The sequence below is a fragment of the Thalassophryne amazonica genome, chromosome 9 (assembly GCF_902500255.1).
Source record: "Thalassophryne amazonica chromosome 9, fThaAma1.1, whole genome shotgun sequence".
Lineage (NCBI taxonomy): Eukaryota > Metazoa > Chordata > Actinopteri > Batrachoidiformes > Batrachoididae > Thalassophryne > Thalassophryne amazonica.
Window position 1 is genome coordinate 52,406,706 of NC_047111.1, and position 24,286 is coordinate 52,430,991.

A 24,286-nucleotide genomic window follows, 5' to 3' on the forward strand; every position below is an offset into this window, starting at 1 on the left:
CGCGCGTCGGGACGCAGCTGACGTGGCGCGGCGGCACAGGAAAAACACCTCCGTGTTGATAACCATTTGTTAAAATCCAGTTGGCTTTTGATGGCTTTCAGTGGAGTGAGTATATGAGAAATTGTTTATCAGCTGGAGATGTTCCAACTTGTCCTCAAGGCTTCCAACAGAGGTGTTTTTCCTGTGACGGAGCGTTGCGGCGGCTGCGAGCCGACGCTGCAATCCGCCCGCACGTCTTTCATTAAAAAAATCTCCTTTAACAGTGGAATATCCAGATAAAATGCTGAAACCGACTTCTTCTGAAACTTCTCTGTTCTCTCACGACGTCCTGGATCAACAGAGCCTGAAATGTGGAGGTTTTAAGCTTGAAACAGGCTGATGACGCTGCCTGAGAGCGCTGCGCGACGTCTCGCACCGTGAAAAGTCCTTAAAGCGACAGAATCACCTCAAAATCTCTCATCAGCTGTTAAAATTTTCACTGAAGACCAGCTTAATTTTTCGAACCATGTCCACTTCGATGTGTCTCACAGGTTTAGAAAAAATTTTGATCAAACAAAGCGCCAGTCTCTCAGCAACTTCTCAGACAAAGGAATTCCGACGAGGGGCTGGACGACTCCTCCCACAAGGAGTGCTCACAGGCGAATGACGTCACCGACAGGCGTGGAAAAACTCACGCATGCGCACGAGGGTTCAAGCATGTCTGACGTAAAAACATATGAATGAAATCCATATAGTTTTTGAAAAAAATAAAAAGGACCTATACTTTACGGACAGACCTCGTATATGATTTATTTAACTTAAATTTCTGATCCAGACAACCAATGATTTATAAAGGAAAATCATGAAAATTATCAGGGGTGCCCAAACTTTTGCATACAACTGTAGAAGCAAATTTCACTAATTTCTTTTGGCTTCTCTATTTATTTATTTTCTGGCGGTCACCACATGCGCCTGTTGAGCTGCCTTACACCACAGATATAGGCAGGGCATTTTGACATGTTCTTGAACGAGCACTCAACTTGGTGTAAATTAATGCTTATTCATATCAACAAGTTAATGATGTGGACTAGATTAGTCACTGAAATTATCTTAAGTTAGTGCTTATCATGTGATAAATCCAAAATATTTTAAACTTTGTCACGGCTCATGAACTTGACTCTGCATTTAGCCAAAGTTATAAGTAAACACATGGTGCAACTGATATCTGTAATCACAGTAAATCATAGTCATTTCAGGCCTGAATTTGGGTTGTAGTGCAAGAGACTTTACCTCTTGGTATAGACAGAACTTTAGGGCATTAAGTATATTTAACCTTAGGTTAAATATACTTATAGGTTGAAGAGGATTTGCAAATTATTATATTCTGTTTTTATTTACATTTTACACAATGTCCCAACTTCACTGGAATTGGGGTTGTAAAAAAAGGACATATTCTATATTGTCACGACTTTTTCTGATTTGTGGCTGTACATTTCTGAGACAGACTGCATCATCAGTCCTGCATCCACTAACCATCCAGCAGGTGGCAAACACTCTATGGGATATTTCATAAGCAATTCAATGTGGCTTTTTCAATTGATCTGGTGCATCAAAGTTGACCAGATGCAGTGAGTTTGTCGACAAGGTGATAGCATGTATTGTTTTTGAGTTATCATGTTCAACTGGAGGTAATTATGCATTCATTTATGTGTTCACTCAGTGCCTTTTAGAGGCTACATTCATGGGCTTTTCCATAGCCCCTGAATTTGATTTGGCATCCGTGTTAATGACGTTAATAATGTGTTAATACTCACATCCAGAACATGTTAAAAGGCGTGCAGGACCAAGAAAATTCATCTGACGAAGGGCTGGTCGCCCGAAATGTTACATTTATTTTTTGTTAAATAAAGCCTTTTTTGTATTGGAGCGCTGTGGCTGTGCCGATCATTTGGTTTCTATCCGTATTAATGACAACATCACATTGCCTTATTTGAAACACTGCTTCAATATATGGTACTAATTTTGCTGTTGCACATTCATTTACTGTGCTGGTGTTAAGTGTCAGACACCTGACAATACTTTAAAAAAATAAAGAATGTTTTCATGTGGAGGCATATGTTTTTTTTAGATACAGTGGGCCTCATGTATCAACGTTGCGTACGGCGATATTTGAGCGTATATGGGGTGTACGCGAAAACGGCTGCGCTACTTGGCATTTATCAATGTGGTCGTTGGCGTACGCTGAGCTGAAAATATACACCAGGTCGAGAGGTGGCGTAAATTATACACCAAAATGAACCAGCACTGGAATCCACATAAAAATGAAGATGATCAACATGATAAACAGTGCCATTATACAAATCAATGCATATGTTACATAAATAACACTTTCCTGATTATACTACATAATAATCAATACAAATCCCACCTTTGCGGGATTGTTATGGAGCACGATCCGTGGCTACAGCGCTGACAGGAAGGAAAGCGCTGCATGCCTTTTTCTCCAGACTTCGAGCCTGGAACCAGAGCAGCGCTGAGCTTAACTTCATGTGGTGTGATTGTTTTAGACTATGAAATTGATAATAACAACTGTAGTTTTGTCATTCCCTTAATTCGCCCGTGCTGCAGCCAGGTTTTGTCGTCTCCATTCGGTTGTCACAATAAAATAAATACAGAAATACATTTAAAAAATAAAGACATCTGACAGATTAGGCGGGTCTTATTAATTGAGCGAGCAAATATCCATGTCAAGAATTATTGACATGTGAAAAGAGAATACAGTGGTCCCTCGCTATAATGCCGTTCACCTGTCGTGGCCTCGGAGTCTCGCGGAGTATTTAGTCCAATTTTGTATGCCTTCTTTTTTTTTTACAGTATTCTGTGTTCTGCGTATCTGTTTATAAGAATCTTGTTGCCCAGAAGAGAAAAGAGCGCCAACAACTACTCATAACTGTGTTTGTCACACGGAAACAAACACCTTCTGCAGCCAGGTGTGAGTGGAAAAAGGCGCGGCGTCAGGACGCAGAGGCTTGATCTGTGAAATACTTGTCAGTCACTATTAATAATTTCTTATGTGTCCAACCTCGTTCGTTGATCATTAAAATTAATTTGTTAGTTCTAAATGCCATCATAATTATTTATAGGAAAACGTTCTATTTTTATTTCTCAAACAAATGTTTGGGCCTGAAAACAGTTTGGTATTATTTTCCTACTAAGGTTTGAACTTTGAGAGTGTTTGAGAGAAAAGTGAGAAAATGTTCATGCCTGATTGAGAAAGTGTATAAACTGTGTAGTGAGGGGTTTTACAGCCTTAAAACGTCTATAATAATTGTAAAAAATAACGCTGACTACGTCGCCGTTTCGCGTATTATGGGCTATTTTTTAGAACGTAACTCCAGCGATTAATGAGGGACCACTGTAACACTTTATTGATATACTACAAAACAATTGATACGACAGCCGCTTTTGATGCTCTATTGGCATGCGTCGTGATTGGTGGAGTTCTTTTTCATTGCCGTCTTCCCGACTTCCATGTCGTAAAATGAGGGTGTGTCTGAAGCGGAGTCTGAATATTTATGGGCGTGTTTATTATAATTACGATCGTTTCCACCCGCCGCATTTATCAAGATCACGTCAGGCATACGCTGGAAATGGGCAGGTGCGCACTGCTTGATACATGTCACGGCGACTTTGGTGTATTTCAAGTTTACGCCATAAATTTACGCCACAAGTGCGCAACATTGATACATGAGGCCCAGTATGTAGATATGGCTTGCCTCTATTGGTGGTTGGCTCTCACTGCGGTATTGTATCACTTCCTGTTCCGGAGCACAGCGGTGTTTTTCTGTATCTGTTAGCTGTTTAATCTGCGCAGTTAGATTGATCTAGTTATCTAGATTACGATTTGTTTCCCAGTGTAATCTTTACGTGCCTTAACTAAAGCACTCCCTCTGCTGAATCACCTCTAAATTATTTACACATTATTCACTTTGCGTGTTTTTAGGAATCCGCTAGCTTAGCGTAGCTACTAGCTCTTAGCCGATTTAGCATGGCGGCTTCTCCTGTCTCTCCCGCACTTTTCTGCTCTGGGTGTGAAATGTTTAGTTATTCCTCGGCCTCCTTTAGCAGTAATGGTACTTGTAATAAGTGTAGCTTATTCATAGCTTTGGAGGCCAAGCTGGGCGAATTGGAGACTCGGCTCCGCACCGTGGAAAATTCTACAGCTAGCCAGGCCCCTGTAGTCGGTGCGGACCAAGGTAGCTTAGCCGCCGTTAGTTCCCCCCTGGCAGATCCCGAGCAGCCGGGAAAGCAGGCTGACTGGGTGACTGTGAGGAGGAAGCATAGCCCTAAACAGAAGCCCCGTGTACACCGCCAACCCGTTCACATCTCTAACCGTTTTTCCCCACTCGACGACACACCCGCCGAGGATCAAACTCTGGTTATTGGCGACTCTGTTTTGCGAAATGTGAAGTTAGCGACACCAGCAACCATAGTCAATTGTCTTCCGGGGGCCAGAGCAGGCGACATTGAAGGAAATTTGAAACTGCTGGCTAAGGCTAAGCGTAAATTTGGTAAGATTGTAATTCACGTCGGCAGTAATGACACCCGGTTACGCCAATCGGAGGTCACTAAAATTAACATTAAATCGGTGTGTAACTTTGCAAAAACAATGTCGGACTCTGTAGTTTTCTCTGGGCCCCTCCCCAATCGGACCGGGAGTGACATGTTTAGCCGCATGTTCTCCCTGAATTGCTGGCTGTCTGAGTGGTGTCCAAAAAATGAGGTGGGCTTCATAGATAATTGGCAAAGCTTCTGGGGAAAACCTGGTCTTGTTAGGAGAGACGGCATTCATCCCACTTTGGATGGAGCAGCTCTCATTTCTAGAAATCTGGCCAATTTTCTTAAATCCTCCAAACTGTGACTATCCAGGGTTGGGACCAGGAAGCAGAGTTGTAGTCTTACACACCTCTCTGCAGCTTCTCTCCCCCTGCCATCCCCTCATTACCCCATCCCCGTAGAGACGGTGCCTGCTCCCAGACCACCAATAACCAGCAAAAATCTATTTAAGCATAAAAATTCAAAAAGAAAAAATAATATAGCACCTTCAACTGCACCACAGACTAAAACAGTTAAATGTGGTCTATTAAACATTAGGTCTCTCTCTTCTAAGTCCCTGTTGGTAAATGATATAATAATTGATCAACATATTGATTTATTCTGCCTTACAGAAACCTGGTTACAGCAGGATGAATATGTTAGTTTAAATGAGTCAACACCCCTGAGTCACACTAACTGTCAGAATGCTCGTAGCACAGGCCGGGGCGGAGGATTAGCAGCAATCTTCCATTCCAGCTTATTAATTAATCAAAAACCCAGACAGAGCTTTAATTCATTTGAAAGCTTGACTCTTAGTCTTGTCCATCCAAATTGGAAGTCCCAAAAACCAGTTTTATTTGTTATTATCTATCGTCCACCTGGTCGTTACTGTGAGTTTCTCTGTGAATTTTCAGACCTTTTGTCTGACTTAGTGCTTAGCTCAGATAAGATAATTATAGTGGGCGATTTTAACATCCACACAGATGCTGAGAATGACAGCCTTAACACTGCATTTAATCTATTATTAGACTCTATTGGCTTTGCTCAAAAAGTAAATGAGTCCACCCACCACTTTAATCATATCTTAGATCTTGTTCTGACTTATGGTATGGAAATAGAAGACTTAACAGTATTCCCTGAAAACTCCCTTCTGTCTGATCATTGCTTAATAACATTTACATTTACTCTGATGGACTACCCAGCAGTGGGGAATAAGTTTCATTACACTAGAAGTCTTTCAGAAAGCACTGTAACTAGGTTTAAGGATATGATTCCTTCTTTATGTTCTCTAATGCCATATACCAACACAGTGCAGAGTAGCTACCTAAACTCTGTAAGTGAGATAGAGTATCTCGTCAATAGTTTTACATCCTCATTGAAGACAACTTTGGATGCTGTAGCTCCTCTAAAAAAAGAGAGCTTTAAATCAGAAGTGCCTGACTCCGTGGTATAACTCACAAACTCGTAGCTTAAAGCAGATAACCCGTAAGTTGGAGAGGAAATGGCGTCTCACTAATTTAGAAGATCTTCATTTAGACTGGAAAAAGAGTCTGTTGCTCTATAAAAAAGCCCTCCGTAAAGCTAGGACATCTTTCTACTCATCACTAATTGAAGAAAATAAGAACAACCCCAGGTTTCTTTTCAGCACTGTAGCCAGGCTGACAAAGAGTCAGAGCTCTATTGAGCTGAGTATTCCATTAACTTTAACTAGTAATGACTTCATGACTTTCTTTGCTAACAAAATTTTAACTGTTAGAGAAAAAATTACTCATAACCATCCCAAAGACGTATCGTTATCTTTGGCTGCTTTCAGTGATGCCGGTATTTGGTTAGACTCTTTCTCTCTGATTGTTCTGTCTGAGTTATTTTCATTAGTTACTTCATCCAAACCATCAACATGTTTATTAGACCCCATTCCTACCAGGCTGCTCAAGGAAGCCCTACCATTATTTAATGCTTCGATCTTAAATATGATCAATCTAGCTTTGTTAGTTGGCTATGTACCACAGGCTTTTAAGGTGGCAGTAATTAAACCATTACTTAAAAAGCCATCACTTGACTCAGCTATCTTAGCTAATTATAGGCCAATCTCCAACCTTCCTTTTCTCTCAAAAATTCTTGAAAGGGTAGTTGTAAAACAGCTAACTGATCATCTGCAGAGGAATGGTCTATTTGAAGAGTTTCAGTCAGGTTTTAGAATTCATCATAGTACAGAAACAGCATTAGTGAAGGTTACAAATGATCTTCTTATGGCCTCGGACAGTGGACTCATCTCTGTGCTTGTTCTGTTAGACCTCAGTGCTGCTTTTGATACTGTTGACCATAAAATTTTATTACAGAGATTAGAGCATGCCATAGGTATTAAAGGCACTGCGCTGCGGTGGTTTGAATCATATTTGTCTAATAGATTACAATTTGTTCATGTAAATGGGGAATCTTCTTCACAGACTAAAGTTAATTATGGAGTTCCACAAGGTTCTGTGCTAGGACCAATTTTATTCACTTTATACATGCTTCCCTTAGGCAGTATTATTAGACGGTATTGCTTAAATTTTCATTGTTACGCAGATGATACCCAGCTTTATCTATCCATGAAGCCAGAGGACACACACCAATTAGCTAAACTGCAGGATTGTCTTACAGACATAAAGACATGGATGACCTCTAATTTCCTGCTTTTAAACTCAGATAAAACTGAAGTTATTGTACTTGGCCCCACAAATCTTAGAAACATGGTGTCTAACCAGATCCTTACTCTGGATGGCATTACCCTGACCTCTAGTAATACTGTGAGAAATCTTGGAGTCATTTTTGATCAGGATATGTCATTCAAAGTGCATATTAAACAAATATGTAGTACTGCTTTTTTGCATTTACGCAACATCTCTAAAATCAGAAAGGTCTTGTCTCAGAGTGATGCTGAAAAACTAATTCATGCATTTATTTCCTCTAGGCTGGACTATTGTAATTCATTATTATCAGGTTGTCCTAAAAGTTCCCTAAAAAGCCTTCAGTTAATTCAAAATGCTGCAGCTAGAGTACTGACGGGGACTAGAAGGAGAGAGCATATCTCACCCATATTGGCCTCTCTTCATTGGCTTCCTGTTAATTCTAGAATAGAATTTAAAATTCTTCTTCTTACTTATAAGGTTTTGAATAATCAGGTCCCATCTTATCTTAGGGACCTCGTAGTACCATATCACCCCAATGGAGCGCTTCACTCTCAGACTGCAGGCTTACTTGTAGTTCCTAGGGTTTGTAAGAGTAGAATGGGAGGCAGAGCCTTCAGCTTTCAGGCTCCTCTCCTGTGGAACCAGCTCCCAATTCAGATCAGGGAGACAGATACCCTCTCTACTTTTAAGATTAGGCTTAAAACTTTCCTTTTTGCTAAAGCTTATAGTTAGGGCTGGATCAGGTGACCCTGAACCATCCCTTAGTTATGCTGCTATAGACGTAGACTGCTGGGGGGTTCCCATGATGCACTGTTTCTTTCTCTTTTTGCTCTGTATGCACCACTCTGCATTTAATCATTAGTGATCGATCTCTGCTCCCCTCCACAGCATGTCTTTTTCCTGGTTCTCTCCCTCAGCCCCAACCAGTCCCAGCAGAAGACTGCCCCTCCCTGAGCCTGGTTCTGCTGGAGGTTTCTTCCTGTTAAAAGGGAGTTTTTCCTTCCCACTGTAGCCAAGTGCTTGCTCACAGGGGGTCGTTTTGACCGTTGGGGTTTTACATAATTATTGTATGGCCTTGCCTTACAATATAAAGCGCCTTGGGGCAACTGTTTGTTGTGATTTGGCGCTATATAAAAAAAAATTTGATTGATTGATTGATTGATATGCCTGATATGTGTGTTTTTCTTGTGGTTATAGTTAGATTCCAGCATTTGTATTAGAGGAGAAAATGAGAATATTATTCTGCTATTGTTTTGCCATTTGTGAGCATACTGTATTTTGGTGCTGACAAGAGCCCAAGAGTTGATCAAGAATGAGTCTTTTGTCATCTTTATATCAACTGGATCTGCAGAAGTGACTTAATAATTTATCACCAAGACTCTCACATTCGCTGTCTTTCTATATTATATGTCTGTCAGCATGATGGCCTGTCGAACCGTTTATCTCCAGAACACAGAGCTTCCACAATTTTCTGCAGAATGAAACAGTGACTCACATAATGTCTCATATTTTCCCCCTGTTGTTCCGTTTAATTTCCTTATTCACTCACAGTACACTCTTTCTGTCTGTCTGTTCAGAGCTGGATAACCCGGAGGCCAGGGTGAAAGAGATCCACACTCTGGTGCACCGGCTACCTGAGAAGAACAGACAGATGTTGGAACTGCTAATGAAACATCTTGCCCAGTATGTGGAGATATTACACGCACATGACGGAATGTCATAGACTTGATTTGAGCCCTTCCTGAAATTACAGTTTGAGTTTCACCTTTAGTTTCAGTCCCTTTTCCAGACAGTCTTTACCTCACAGCCTATCCTGGAGTGCAGAGAAGGTCATATGGGTCTGCCTCTCACTCTTTCTGTGCCAGCTGCTTCAACAGGCTCATTCATCATGCACTGTCACTCTGTTCAGAAATCAGACATATTCATACTGCCACTCAACCCTCACAAATGCTACAAAAACTGCTGGGCGGCAGGGGATAGCTTTGGGAGTGTGGAACGTCATCTCGCTGTGGGGGAAGGAGCCGGAGCTTGTGATGGAGCGATACCAGTTAGATCTGGTGGGCCTCACCTCCACGCACAGGCTTGGCTCTGGAACCATTCTCCTTGATAGGGGTTGGATCTTATTCTTCTCTGGAGTTGCCCAGGGGGTGAGGTGCCGGGCAGGTGTGGGAATACTCACAAGTCCCTGGCTGAGCGCTGCTACATTGGCGTTTACCCCAGTAGACGAGAGGGTCGCCTCCCTGCGCCTTCAGGTGGTGGGGGGAAACTCTGATTGTTGTTTGTGCATGTGCACCGAACATCAGTTTGGAGTATTTGGCCTTCTTGGAGTCACTGAATGGAGTCCTGTATGGGGCTCCGGTGGGGGACTACATTGTTCTACTGAGGGACTTCAATGCACACGTGGGCAATGACAGAGACACCTGAAGAGGCGTGACTGGGAGAAACGGCCTCCCCGATCTAAACCCGAATGGCCGTTTGTTATTGGACTTCTGTGTGAGTCACGGACTGTCCATAACAAACACCATGTTTAAACATAAGGATGCTCATAAGTGCACATGGTGCCAGAGCACGCTAGGTCGAAGATCGATGATCAATTTTGTGATCGTATCATCTGATCTGAGGCTGCATGTTCTGGACACTTAGATGAAGAGAGGGGCAGAGCTGTCAACTGATCACCATCTGGTGGCGAGTTGGATCAGAGGGTGGGGGAGGACTTTGGACAGACCTGGTAAGCCTAAATCGATAGTGCGGATGAACTGGGAACATCTGGAGGAGCCCACTGTCCAACAGATCTTCAACTCACACCTCCGGCAGAGCTTTTCTATCATCCCTGTGGAGTTTGGGGCAGAGAACCAGAATGGGCAATGTTCAAAGCTTCCATTGCTGAAGCTGCAGCAGGGAGCTGTGGCCTTAAGGTCTTAGGTGCCTCAAGGGGCGGCAACCCTCAAACACCGTAGTGGACACCAGTGGTCAGGGAAGCTGTCCAACTGAAGAAGGAATTCCAGGATATGTTATTTCTGAGGACTCCGGAGACAGTTGCAAGGTACCGACAGGCCTGAAGAGCAGTAGCCTCTGCTGTGGGGGAGGCAAAGCAGCAGGTGTGGGAGGAGTTCAGAGCAACCATAGAGAAGAACTTTCAGCTGGCACCAAGGTGCTTCTGGCGGACCGTGAGGCACCTCAGGAGGGAAAACGGGGAACCATCCAAGTTGTCTACAATAAGAATGGGACTTTGTTGACCTCAACGGAGGATGTAATCTGGCGCTGGAAGGAACACTTTGAGGAACTCCTGCATCAGATTGGAGCGCCCTCTATAGTAGGGGCAGAGCTGGAAGCTGATGGAGGATTTTCATCAATTCCCCTGGTGGAAGTCACGGAGGTATTCAAACAGCTCTGCAGTGGAAAGGCCCTGGGTGTTGATGAGATCCGTCAAGAAATGCTGAAGGCTCTGGGTGTGGAGGGATTGTCTTGTATGAGATGTCTCTTCAACATTGCGTTGAGGTCTGGGACAGTGCCTAAGGAGTGGCAAACTGGGGTGGTGGTCCCCATATTTAAAAAAGGGAACCAGAGAGTGTGCCAACTACAGAGGCAGTCAAACCTCTGATTGAAGAGGAACAATGCAGGTTCCGTCCTGGTCGTGGAACAACTGACTGGCTCTTCACTCTCAAAAGGATCCTGGAGGGTGCCTGGGAGTATGCCCATCCAGTCTACATGTATTTTGTAGACTTGGAGAAGGCATATGATTGGCTACCCCGGAAGATACTGTGGGAGGTGCTACGGGAGTATGAAGTGAGGGGTCCCTTCTCAGGGCCATCCGGTCTCTGTACTCACAAAGCGAGAGCTGTGTTCGGGTGCTCGGCAGTAAGTTGGGCTCATTTCCGGTGGGGGTTGGCCTCCACCAGGGCTGCGCCTTGTCACCTGTTTGTGATATTCATGGACAGGATATTGAGGCGTAGTTGGGGGGATGAGGGTTTCCAGTTTGGTTTGCTCAGGGTCTCATCACTGCTTTTTGAAGATGATGTGGTCCTGCTGGCTTCGTCGGCCTGTGACCTCCAACACTCACTGGATTGGTTCGCAGCCAAGTGTGAAGCGGCTGGGATGAGGATCAGCACCTCTAAATCTGCGGCCATGATTCTCAGCAGGAAATTGATGGATTTCCTACTCTGGGTATGGAATGTGGTCTTGCCCCAAGTGAAGGAGTTCAAGTACCTTGGGTTCTTGTTCACGAGTGAGGGAACAATGGAGTGCGAGATTGGCCAGAGAATCGGTGCAGCAGGGGCGGTATTTCATTCGCTCTACTGTACTGTTGTGACGAAAAGAGAGCTGAGCTAAAAGGCAAAGTTCCTACTCTCACCTATGGTCATGAGGGTTGGGTCATGACCGAAAGAACTAGATCACAGGTACAAGTGGCCAAAATGGGCTTCCTTAGGAGGGTGGCTGGTGTCTCCCTTTGAAATAGGGTGTGAAGCTTGGTCATCCGTGGGGAGTTCGGAGTAGAGCCGCTGCTCCTTTGTGTTGAAAGGAGCCAGCTGAGGTGGTTTGGGCATCTGGTAACTAGGATGCCCCCTGGGTGCCTCACTAGGGAGGTGTTCCAGGCATGTCCATCTGGGAGGAAACTCCGGGGAAGACCCAGGACGAGGTGGAGAGATTATATCTCCACACTGGCCTGGGAACGCCTTGGGATCCCCCAGTTAGAGGGAGTCAGTGTGGCCCAGGAAAGGGAAGTCTTGGGTCCCCTCCTAGAGCTGTTGCCCCCGCGACCCGATCCTGGATAAATGGAGAGTGAGTGAGAGTTGTTAAATATAAATGCCCCTTCACTTCACTTGTTCACACTGGTACTATCACTAGTAAACTCCACACTCAAGGCACTTCTCTTTCGTCTAAAGTACAGTGAGGTAAATAAGTATTTGATCCATTGTTGATTATGCAACTTTTCCCACCTACAAAGAATGGAGAGATCTGTAATTTTAGGTACACTTCAACTGTGAGAGACAGAAGAAAATTATACAACCCCTGGCAAAAATTATGGAATCACCGGCCTTGGAGGATCTTCATTCAGTCGTTTAATTTTGTAGAAAAAAGCAGATCACAGACATGACACAAAAATAAAGTAATCAGGAGTCAAACAGGTTTGTAGCACCCACGTGCAGCATCTGCAGAGAAAGGATGCATTCATATCAAGGGGGATATTTGAATCTGCTTGGTTATACAACCAAGCTGGCATGCACACCCACGCTATGTGTGCTAGCCAGCAGCCAGCAGTAGATAGCCCAGGAGTCTGGGCTCTGTTTATAGCAGTAGGCAGGCTACTGAGCTCCTGCATATATGCATAGGGCCAGCTATTAAAGCTGAGAGATTTGTGCTGGAGTACAACTGTCATTGAGGTACATATGGTTCAACTGTATGTATCAGATTATTGTTAATATTGTTGTCTTAATATTAATTTTTTTGTTTGAAAATAGTACCAGGTTGTAGCCCATGTCATGGTGGTTCAAAATATGTAACTTTGGGGTTCAACTGTATGTATCAGATTGTTGTTAATATTGTTGTCTTAATATTAATTTTTTTGTTTGAAAATAGTACCAGGTTGTAGCCCATGTCATGGTGGTTCAGAATATGTAACTTTGGGGAGTTCACCTTTTGTAGTTTTAGAGCCTATTCCGGACAGACAGAAAGACAAAAGTAGCCATTTATGTATATAGATAGGAGCGGGCTGCGGCCTCAACTTTACCGAAATTCTGGGGTCTTTTAGTGAAGTTTAGGGCTAGTGGCCGGCGATCACCTTAGTATTTCTCTGTTTTTCTTGTTGTTTAATGCTGGCAAATTATACCGTATTTTTTGTCTTTCTGATGCCTGATTCTGTTTTTTTTCTCTCTGTTTAAGGTGCAGCTCCATCCAGAGATGGGAGTTGTATTCGTGTTGGTGATCCTCCTGTCCTGTGCGCCAATAGCATTTCTTGTATATTCGTCCGTGAATTGTTCTGTGAATTGTTCTGTAATTTATGTTTGTAGCATGGCCCAAGCAGAGGGTCACCCCTTTGAGTCTGGTCTGCTTGAGGTTTCTTCCTCAGAGGGAGTTTTTCCTTACCACTGTTGCTCTGGGGGTTGGTAAGGTTAGACCTTACCTGTGTGAAGCACTTTGAGGCAACTTTGTTGTGATTTGGTGCTATATAAATGAAAATAAATTGAAAAATGAAAAATTAAATTGAAATTTGCTCTTTGTGGGACAGCCATAAATGCAACAAGGAGGATGGCTAGGCTAAGGGGAGGCTAACATAATCGTTTGAAAATGTGTAATCAAGTCAAACGTTTTATATTTAGTGAGCTAAACAAGCACACATCTAGCTGCTTCAGAAATTGTGTCTGTTCAGTGGAAACAAGGACGAGTTTCCCCAGGAGTTCTTTTGTACTTTGTACAGTAGTGTACAATAGCTCTTGCTCACTGACACGGTGTTTGCATTATAAATAATGCATCGATTAAATACATTTTACGTCTTGTAGCATGAAGCAGTAGCATCAAATAAAAATACAGTAAAAGTGACTTATTAATGGACGCAACTTAGATATGTTTTTTCCTCTTCATGGCGCATTTTTAGGCAGATGTGACTCATACTCCATTGCAACATATAGTCCAGAAAATATGGTTCATAGGTATAGCTTACTTTACCTTTTTAGCAGTTCATATGTGTGTGGAAGTGTCCTTGAGCAGGATACCAAAGTTCCAATTTACTCCTTTTACTGTGAGGCAACAGTACTACTACTAAGCCACCATTCTGCCCCATGAATATTGTATTGTGCAAAATTATTGTCTTTTATAATTAACTCTTTATGACTTACTTAAAAGTGCAGACATATGGTAATGGACTAATTTACTTTGTACCAAGTCACAACAAAAAAACAACTTAAAATTTAACAATTTAACAACTTAAATTTCAGGAAACTGTGTTGCCTTCAAATTCACCTCTAATTTTCAACACTGATAATTAAAAACTGTAAAATACTGAAGCCATCATAGATTTTATTTCATAACATCTCCACTTCAGCTGGGTCCTTTCAGCATGAAGGAACAGCGACTCTACTCTGAGCTCCCCACGGATGGCTGAACGTCCCACCCTATCTCTAAGGGAGACACCAGCCACCCTCCTGAGGAAGTCCATTTTGGCCGCTTGTACCGATCTAGTTCTTTCGGTCATGACCCAACACTCATGAGCATAGGTAGAGTAGTAACAAAGATCTCGTTGGATCTGACCATCTCTGCCTGTCCCTCAACTCCACCTACACCCCCCTGCTGAGGTGAACAAAGCCACAACGAAAGACTATCCAAACCTGGCCTGAGGGAGCGCCCTCCCAGCTACAGGACTGCTTCTCACAGACTATATGGGATTTATTTTCCAGTTACAACCTGCAGGAGTACACTGACACCGTACTCTCTTACATCAAGAACTGTGTTGACACTGTCACCGTCAACAAAAGGGTCAGGGTTTTTCCAAAACAGAAGCCCTGGGTGAACAGTGCAGTCCGGTCCCTATTAAAAAGCTGCAACACTGCCTTTAAATCAGGGGACAGGACCCTGAACAACGCGGCCAGGCCCTTCTGAAAAGAGGTATCAGAGAGGCCAAGGCTGCCTACAAGAAAAAGATAGAGGACCACTTTGCTGTAAATGACCCCAGAAGGATGTGGCAGGGAATAAATCATATAACCAACTACAGAAGCAGCAACCCAGGAAATGCTAGGTCTGACGCCTCGCTGACAGAGGAGCTGAACCACTTCTTTACCCGCTTCGAAGCAGACAGACCAGCAGCAACTCCACACCCACCACCCTCCAGCACTAGCATGCTAACACTTAAGGAACATGAAGTGAGACGTGTGCTGAAGGCGGTGAACCCCAGGAAGGCGGCCGGCCCCGACGGTGTACCTGGAAAGGTACTCAAAGCGTGTGCTGACCAACTGGCTGGAGTTTTCACCTGCATCTTCAACCTGTCCCTGTCGCAAGCCATCATTCCACTCTGCCTCAAATCCTCCACCATCATTGCAGTCCCAAAGAAGTCAGCAGTGGAGAGCATAAATGACTACAGGCCTGTTGCACTTATTCCTGTGGTCATGAAGTGCTTTGAAGACTGGTCTCTCAGCACATCAGAGCCTGTCTGCCTCCCACTCTGGACCCCCACCAGTTTGCCTACAGGGCAAACCGCTCCACAGAGGACGCTACCACCACAGCTCTCCACACCGTGCTGAGCCACCTGGAGCACCAGGGGAGCTATGTGAGGATGCTCTTCCTGGACTTCAGCTCAGCCTTCACCCACATCATCCCAGAGATCCTGGTCCAGAAACAGACACATCTGGGCATCTCCACCCCCATCTGCCAGTGGATCAAGGACTTCCTCACAAACCACCCACAGTCTGTGAAACTTGGCCCCCACCTTTCCTCCACCATCACACTCAGCACCGGCTCCCCTCAAGGCTGTGTACTGAGCCCCCCCCCGTTCACCCTTTACACACACGACTGCTCTCCGACCCATCCCACAAACACCATCATAAAGTTTGCGTATGACACCACCGTGATTGGGCTCATCTCAGGGGGGCATGAGACTGACTACAGACACGAGGTCAATCGACTGACAGCGTGGTGTTCAGCTAACAACCTTCTCCAAGTCCACAAAACACATGTAGGTTGAAAGGAGCCAGCTGAGGTGGTTTGGGCATCTGGTAAGGATGCCTCCTGGGCACCTCCCACGGGAGGTCTTCCAGGCACGTCCATCTGAGAGGAGACCCCAGGGAAGACCCAGGACTAGGTGCAGAGATTATATTTCCACACTGGCCTGGGAATGCCTCGTGATCCCCCAGTCAGAGGTTGTCAGTGTGGCACGGGAAAGGGAAGTCTGGGGTCCCCTGCTGGAGCTGTTGCCCCCGTGACCCGAACCCAGAAAAGTGGTTGAAGATGAGTGATGAGTGATATTTTGCAACATCATCGAAGCATGTGTTATTGACCTTAATGTGCTATATAAATAAATGTATTGCTGTTGGTATGTATTCAGCAACATCACAAAATGTAATCCAAGCACTGACTTGGATGAACATCTATAATGTTCCTAAGGTAAGCAGTTCTCAAAGACTGATTGACCACGCAAGAAGGAAGGTAGCAAGAGAAGCCATCAAGATAAGGACAGTGGAATTATAGTTTTATGCTTCTGTGGCCCTGCAATAGACTGGCGTCCTGTCCAGGGTGAACCCTGCCACTCACCCAATGACTGCTGAGATAGCTTTCAGCTTCCTCTTGATCCCCAATTGGAATAAGTGGGTATAGAAGTCGAATGGCCAAGCAGCCAGCCTGCTCTGTGTATGCGTGATCCTGTCAAATATCAAAAGGTACGTGGCATACGTCCTAGTTAGTACTTGGATAGAAGACCTTTTAGGAAGACCAGTGGCTGTGGGTGTTTCTCCAAGTAAAACTGGAGGTGTGTCAGGAAGGGCATTTTGGTGTATCACTTCTGCCAAATCCCAGTGTTGGCTCTGCTGTGGTGACTCTGAGGAAAAAAAAAAAAAACTGAGGCAGCTGAATGACCATCAACAGCAGAAAATTAATGTGGAGAACTAGTATAAAGATTAACAGTTTTTTCTTCACCACTTTTGTGAACAGTGTGGCCAGTCACCACCACCAGAACCTGATGACGGTAGCCAATCTTGGTGTGGTTTTTGGTCCAACTTTGCTCCGCCCACAGGAGGAGACAGTGGCAGCCATCATGGATATCAAGTTCCAGAACATTGTAGTAGAGATCCTGATAGACAACCATGAAAGGGTAAGTGTTGTATTTCTGTATACAAAGAAACAGTAACAGCTGAGCTTTTCAGTTATAGAAAAAAAGCCTTTACTCTCTGAACACATGTATCTACAGTGGGGTAAAAAAGTATTTAGTCAGTCCCTGATTGTGCAAGTTCTCCTACTTAGAAAGACGAGAGAGGTCTGTAATTTTCAACATAGGTACACTTCATTTATGAGAGACAAAATGAGAAAAAAAATCCAGAAAATCACATTGTAGGATTTTTAAAGAATTTATTTGTAAATTATGGTGGAAAATAAGTATTTGGTCACCCACAAACAAGCAAGATTTCTGGCTCTCACAGACCTGTAACATCTTCTTTAAGAAGCTCTTCTGTCCTCCATCTGTTACCTGTATTAATGGCACCTGTTTCAACTCATTATCTGTATAAAAGACACCTATCCACAGCCTCAAACAGTCAGACTCCAAACTCAACCATGGCTAAGACCAAAGAGCTGTCAAAGGACACCAGGAAGAAAATTGTAGATGTGCACCACACTGGGAAGAGTGAATCTACAATAGTCAAGCAGGTTGGTGTGAATAAATCAACTGTGGGAGCAATTGTAAGAAAATGGAAGACATACAAGACCATTGATAATCTCCTTGATCTGGGGCAACACGCAAGATCGTATCCCGTGGGGTCAAAATGATCATGAGAATTGTGAACAAAAATCCCAGAACTACACGGAGGGACCTGATGAATGACCTGCAGAGAGCTGGGACCAAAGTAACAAAGCCTACACATAGAGGGACTCAAATCCTGCAGTGCCAGGTGTGCCCCCCTGCTTACGCCAGTACATGTCCAGGCCTGTCTGAAGTTTGCCAGAGAGCATATGGATGATCCAGAAGAGGATTGGGAGAATATCATGTGGTCAGATGAAACCAAAATAGAACATTTTAGTAAAAACTCAACTCATTGTTTGGAGGAAGAAGAATGCTGAGTTCCATCCCAAGAACACCATATCTACTGTGAAGCATGGGGGAAGAAGCATCGTGCTTTGGGGATGTTTTTCTGCAAAGAGGACAGGATGACTGATCTGTGTTAAGGGAAGAATGAACGTGGCCATGTATCGTGAGATTTTAAGCCAAAACTTCCTTCCATCAGTGAGAGCATTGAAGATGCAACGTGGCTGGGTCTTCCAGCATGACAGTGATCCCAAACACACCACACGGGTAACGAAGGAGTGGTTCTGTAAAAAGCATTTCAAGGTTCTGGAGTGGCCAAGCCAGTCTCCAGACCTCAACCCCATAGAAAATTTGTTGAGAGAGTTGAAAGTCCATGTTGCCCAGCGACAGCCCCAAAACATCACTGCTCTAAAGGAGATCTGCATGGAGGAATGGGCCAAAATACCAGCTACAGTGTGTGCAAACCTGGTGAAGACTTACAGGAAATGTTTGACCTCTGTCATTGCCAACAAAGATTATGTTACAAAGTATTGAGTTGAATTTTTGTTATTGACCAGATACTTATTTTCCACCATAATTTACAAATAAATTCTTTAAAAATCCTACAATGTGATTTCCTGGATTTTTTTCTCATTGTTTTCCCTCACAGTTGAAGTGTACCTATGTTGAAAATTGCAGACCTCTCTCATCTTTCTAAGTAGGAGAACTTCACAATCAGGGACTGACTAAATACTTTTTTGCCCCACTGTATTTTTGTATTTATTTTAGAGTCACTTCTGGTTTTTGGTCCATGTAGCCAATTAGCAGGGTACTGTTCATGTAGGCATCACTATGACAATAAACATATCAGTCCAAGGGGTGTAAATGCCAACATTACGCACGTGCACATGCACACACACACACATACACACACACAGACAAAATATCGTTCACACTCTGTGCAGTTCCTTGATTTCCCAAAGAACAGCTGTCTCTGGTGCAGTGGGTCAAAACAAGTTGATTGATGTGACATTATCCATCTGCTGAGGGTTGATTCATGTGATCCTGCTTTTTAAAATCCACTACAGGACCCTTGAAGATGGCTTTTGTGAGATCCTATAATATGCTTTTTTCATTTAATATTTTTCATTTTTTTTCCTTCCACAGCAGAGCTGTGGGTGTAGAGCTCTATGAAAAGCAGAACAAGGCGATGACAGATGAATAGATGAACAGATGATGATGTGTGATCAAGGCTGAAATAACACACTGTTAAAAGCAGAGGAGCATTAGATGTGGAAAATAAAGCACCACTTTGAAAAATGTCACACTTGGTTAGAGGAAAGCTTGCAGTGAAAGGAAAACTTTAAACACCCTAGTGTTTGTATAAATGGGTGTTTTTTTTCTCAATAATATATGAGAAAAATGACTGGTTTTGCAGTTGTCAAATCTTAGGGAAAAACTCAAATCTTACAGCTTTCTGTGTCATTGTAGAAACTATTATGTTGAACAAAGTAAAGATCTTTTCAAATCAATTAAATAAAAAGGTTATTTTATAGTCTTACATCCCAGTGCATGGTTGCGTAAAGATGACAAACAAGACATCATAAAAATAGTGAAGTAATCAACATGATCTTGCAAAACTGTGGAGTAGCTCACTCTAATAATTCAGTATTAAAACATGTTCAATACCTACACCTCAACCTTATCAGACCGTGAGACACGAAAAGGCTGGACACAAATGCTAAGCTCAGACACAGGTGGGATTTGGTCAAAAGGTTTTAGATTAGCAGGGTAGACTAGCAGGGTTCGATAGTTCAAAATCAGCAACAGTAACAGATTCATAAAGCTAAGGCGTAATCCAAACAACAGGCACGTGGTTCACAAAAACACAGCAAGGTAAACAGGTTGAGAAAAACACAAGAAACAGGGCTTGAAACGAAGGCATAAAGCCCAATGATCTGCTGGGGAAGGCAGGAACGAGAGGCTTAAATACAGGGTGTGATGAGCACGTAATAGGGAACAGGTATACAGGAAAGATCCAGGACAGGGCGTGGAAAACAGAAGGGGAACAGCCCACAACCCAAGTGACAGACAAGAAAAAGCAGTAAGACAAATCACAAGTAGAAAAGTGACAGACAAAATCCCAAATCCTAACAATCCAACTCTAGTCATGAGGAGCTGATGGCGTGGTCTTGAAAAATGCCTCTGCTGTACTGTCCCGTTGGGACTGCTACTTTGAGGCATTTTATAAGATCGTGATACAGCGCATCATAAAACCTGCGGTTTCAGATCTGATCACAAACGGAAGAATTTTTCTGCCTGTTTGTTTGCTCGGGGAGGTTGATAAGGTTAGACCTTACCTGTGTGAAGTGCCCCGAGGCACCGTTGTTGTGTTTTGGCACTATATAAATAAACAAATTGAATTGAAATTGAGCATGGCTTTTTGTCATGGATGGAATATTGGGGGGGGGAGTCCAAAAACACAAAACAAAAACGGGGGAGGTGATGGTCTAGTGGTTAAGGTGTTGGGCTTGAGTCCAGAAGATCATGGGTTCAAATCCCCGCCTGAGTGGAAAATCACTAAGGGCCCTTGGGCAAGGCCTTTAGTCCCCTATTGCTCCCGGTGTGTAGTGAGCACCTTGTATGGCATCGGTGTGTGAGTGTGTTTGTGTGAATGGGTGAATGTGAGGCATAATTGTAAAGTGCTTTGAGCGTCTGATGCAGATGGAAAAGCGCTATATAAATGCAGTCCATTTACCATTTTAACAATAAATTGTCCTGAATAAAAACAAGGCATCATTGAATGCTTGCACAAATATTGCCTGTGGATCTTTGCAGCCTATGTTGATTTTCACAGGGCATCTGAATTTGTTGACCAGGCTGCTTCTAAAATTTAGCAGGGTCCACAACAAGTTGGTGAACATCATAGCTGGCCTATACACAGGTACTGTGCGTGCTGTGCAAAGCGACGGCAGAGCCTCTGACTTTTTTCCAGTTAATTCTCGCATTCATGGAAGTCAAATTCCTTGTATTCTTGTGGATACTTGGCAAATAACGGCTGTTCTGATTCTGATTCTGATTCATCAGGGATGTCTTCTTGCATGGACTGGTTGTTGTGTAGAGTTGTGGAGAAGAGTGAAACAACTGCTTCTGCAACTACAATTTGTAGTTGTTTGACAGCCACAATGGGCTTGCCTTTGATGGCGAAGAAAGGTTTACTGAGCTTAACTTCATGGATGCTGTGATCTTTGCAGAACCATATCAAACCTGATTGCAGTCTTTCAGAAGATGAGTGAAGAGTCAAAATGTCTGGGTTTACAATTGCCCTGGATCAAGATTAAGATCCAGGCTTTTGGTGAGTCCCTGATGTCAGGCATCAGAAATGTATCTGTCTGCGGTGAAAGTGCCCAACTTGCAGAGAGATTCACTTATCTCAGCACTGACATCCAGGCCTTTGATGTTGAGAGATGCCTGGTAAAAGCTTATGGAGTCATGAGATCTCTCGACAGAGTTGTTTGGTGATACCTGTACATGGGAACAAAAGTCCAAGTTTTTATCAGCTTGGTGGTTCTTGTTGAAGTGTATAGTTGTAAGACCTGGACACTAAATAATGACCTAAGGCATCAACTGGATGTCTGGGGAGGTGATGGTCTAGTGATTAAGCGTTGGACTTGAAACCAGAGGATCCTCGGTTCAAACCCCAGCCTGACTGGATAATCACTAAGGGCCCTTGGGCAAGGTCCTTAATCCCCAAGTTGCTCCCAGTGTGTAGTAAGCACCTTGCATGGCATTGGTGTGTGTGTGTTTGCGTGAATGGGTGAATGTGAGGCATAATTGTAAAGCGCTTTGAGCGTCTGATGCAGATGGAAAGCACTATATAAATGCAGTCCATTTACCATTTTGGTACATGGCCTGTTTAGCAAATCCTTGGATACCTCTGAAATGACGTTGTGTCACATGAGTAGTTACTACGGGAGACCTCACTTGAAACATATCAGTTGTATAGTGGGCAGCACAGTGGATTAGTGGTTTGCACTGTTGCTTCACAGCAAGATGTTCTGGGATCGATTCCCACCTGTGGCCTTTCTGTGTGGAGTTTGCGTTGGTTCCCTCTGGGTGCTCTGGTTTCCTCTTACATTTAAAGACATGCTGGTTAGGTGAATTGGAATCTTTATAATTGCCAAGGTCTCCCTTGCAAAAGAGAATTCAATCTTAATGGGATTAATCTGGTTAAATAAAGGTTAAATTAAATTAAATAGTGAGAGGGAATGGCAGTTACAATACAGTGTTTTGGCCATGCCATGCATTTCTATGGACATCCAAAATTCAGGTGCCTTTGTGTTGACAATTCCATCAACTTTACAAGGCAAAGGAGACACCCAAGTTTCACCTGACTGTGACAGGTAGTTGGTGTCTTTAAAGAGCTGGGGATGGACTGGTTGTCCCATTGTCTGCTTGTGTGGTTGCTATCTGGGACCCAGTGTGAGTCTGTTGTGTGGTGGAGTGAAATTTACCATCGCCAACTTGCTCCCTGACCTGACCTGTGTTATGTATGAATAAAAAGCCTGATGCCTACAGTAAAAGTTGATCTGTGACTCTACTCACTCCTGATGTAGTAACAGGTGCGTAATACATGTAACATGGATAAAGTGTGGAAAAACTGATGGATGATTTACATAGCATTTGACATTTTAATGCAGGAACTTCATAGAAAGTGACACTGTATTTATATCAAGTGTCTTGTTTCCACAGATTTGTACCGTTTTGGCCTGAACTGAACTTCTGTCTCTGTGTATCTCTTTCTCTTCTTGTGTGCACTCATGCTGACCCATTAACACATTTGTCAGCTTCATAAAGGTGTGTCATCTGACAGTAATTTACACAATTTCACAGATGAGGTGCCTTGTGATGGCTATCTGTGGCACATGGTCTAAAGTACACAGAAGTGCATTTGGGGCATATCCAACTTCGCTGTTTACACAGTGCATAATCTGAGCGCAAATTAGGATGCAGGGCACGAAAGGTTGTGTTTAGTCACTTAAGGGTAAATCCATCTCAAATCACCAGATTTCAGACAATGTTCCAGACAGACCATCTCTGATTGTTTTTTTTTTCCATACTTTCACAAAATAATGTTATTCCCAGTAAACACCATTCAGAATTTCAGTTTATACTGTATTTTTATTAGTTTTGGGGATATTGGAACTTTAAAGATAGGGCATGATACTGATTTTTCTAGCAAAAGCGAGGGGTACAGAATAAAATAAGATACTAAGTTCAGTAAGTCATTACTCTGGAACTAATCATGCTAGATGTATGAAATTTTCAGGAGTTCTAGGTACTAGATGTCTTTTACTACTACTGTACAAAAGAATATTCACAGTTGCGTATTTGTCAGTTTATAATTTGCTAACTAACTAACTAAAAATGTTCATGCTTTGGAGCAGTTTTGGCCATTGGCAGTTTTCAAATTTTGGTATTTATTTCTCATGTAATAGAACTATTTTGGTGACTAAGTATTTTTTTTGAAAGAAATTTAAAAAAAAATCATTTGTGAGGCTTTAAACAAAAATCATGCCTGTATTTCAATTGCATATTACTCATGTGTGATGAGGTCTACCATAAAGACCTATACCACTGGTGCTTCTGACTTCCTCACAATAGCAATAGACCAGCATTGCGCCAGAACATGCCTCATTTAAAGACCAACACGGACATGGGTGCCTAGATGAGCACAAATAGGCTTCATATTTACAGAAAGTGGTAGATGGTTTTAAAATGACAGTTGTGTCAGATGGAGAGTTGCAGTATCACTTGTATTGGTTTTTGTCAGGTATAAGATGGAGCTCTTGATGTGTAATATGTGTGAACAGAATGATGAGAAAATACATCTGGTACAAAAGTGAATGCCAGCTCTCTATTAACTTTAATATCTGATTTTAAGACACAGAGTGACCTACAGTATGTCATCTTGCTGAAACTGTGTATATTATGACCTCCTTGACACTCATATTCAGAGCAAAAAGACCCAAGTTATTATCTTGGTAAACAGGGAAGGGTGACTCATGAGATGACTTGAGGGTTAGCTGAAAGACATTGTGCCATATTGCATTTTTCGAACAGTTTGTTCTTTTGGTGCCACATCAGTGCATATAGAATTTAAAAAACATCCTGTGAATACTCTCTGCATAACGCCATAGCTGGTTAAACAGCATCATTAGCGCTGCATTCATTTCATTGACAGCTTTGTGATTGCTGGAAGAAGAAAACTTCCATTCCCTAAATTTGGAATTTGTTGCTGTTGCTTTGGTTGGACTCCCGCCTGATGTGTCTGTCTTGT

General features: G+C 43.1%; 1 protein-coding gene and 1 long non-coding RNA gene across 3 annotated transcripts in view; one reads left to right on the forward strand and one right to left on the reverse strand.

Moving 5' to 3' along the window:
• Positions 1–24,286, forward strand: part of LOC117517120 (rho GTPase-activating protein 26-like) — a 397,059-nt gene that overhangs the window by 290,613 nt on the left and 82,160 nt on the right. For both annotated transcript variants that reach the window (XM_034178045.1, XM_034178046.1), the window contains exons 17-18: positions 8,825–8,930; positions 16,881–17,040. In XM_034178045.1, coding sequence (XP_034033936.1) covers positions 8,825–8,930; positions 16,881–17,040 — 266 coding nt within the window. The remainder of the gene's footprint in view (positions 1–8,824; positions 8,931–16,880; positions 17,041–24,286) is intronic.
• On the reverse strand, positions 1,966–23,975 carry LOC117517125. Its single transcript, XR_004562658.1, has 3 exons — positions 23,845–23,975; positions 12,555–12,561; positions 1,966–1,977 (listed from the first exon to the last, which is right to left on the reverse strand). It is a non-coding gene; the product is annotated as an uncharacterized LOC117517125 (long non-coding RNA).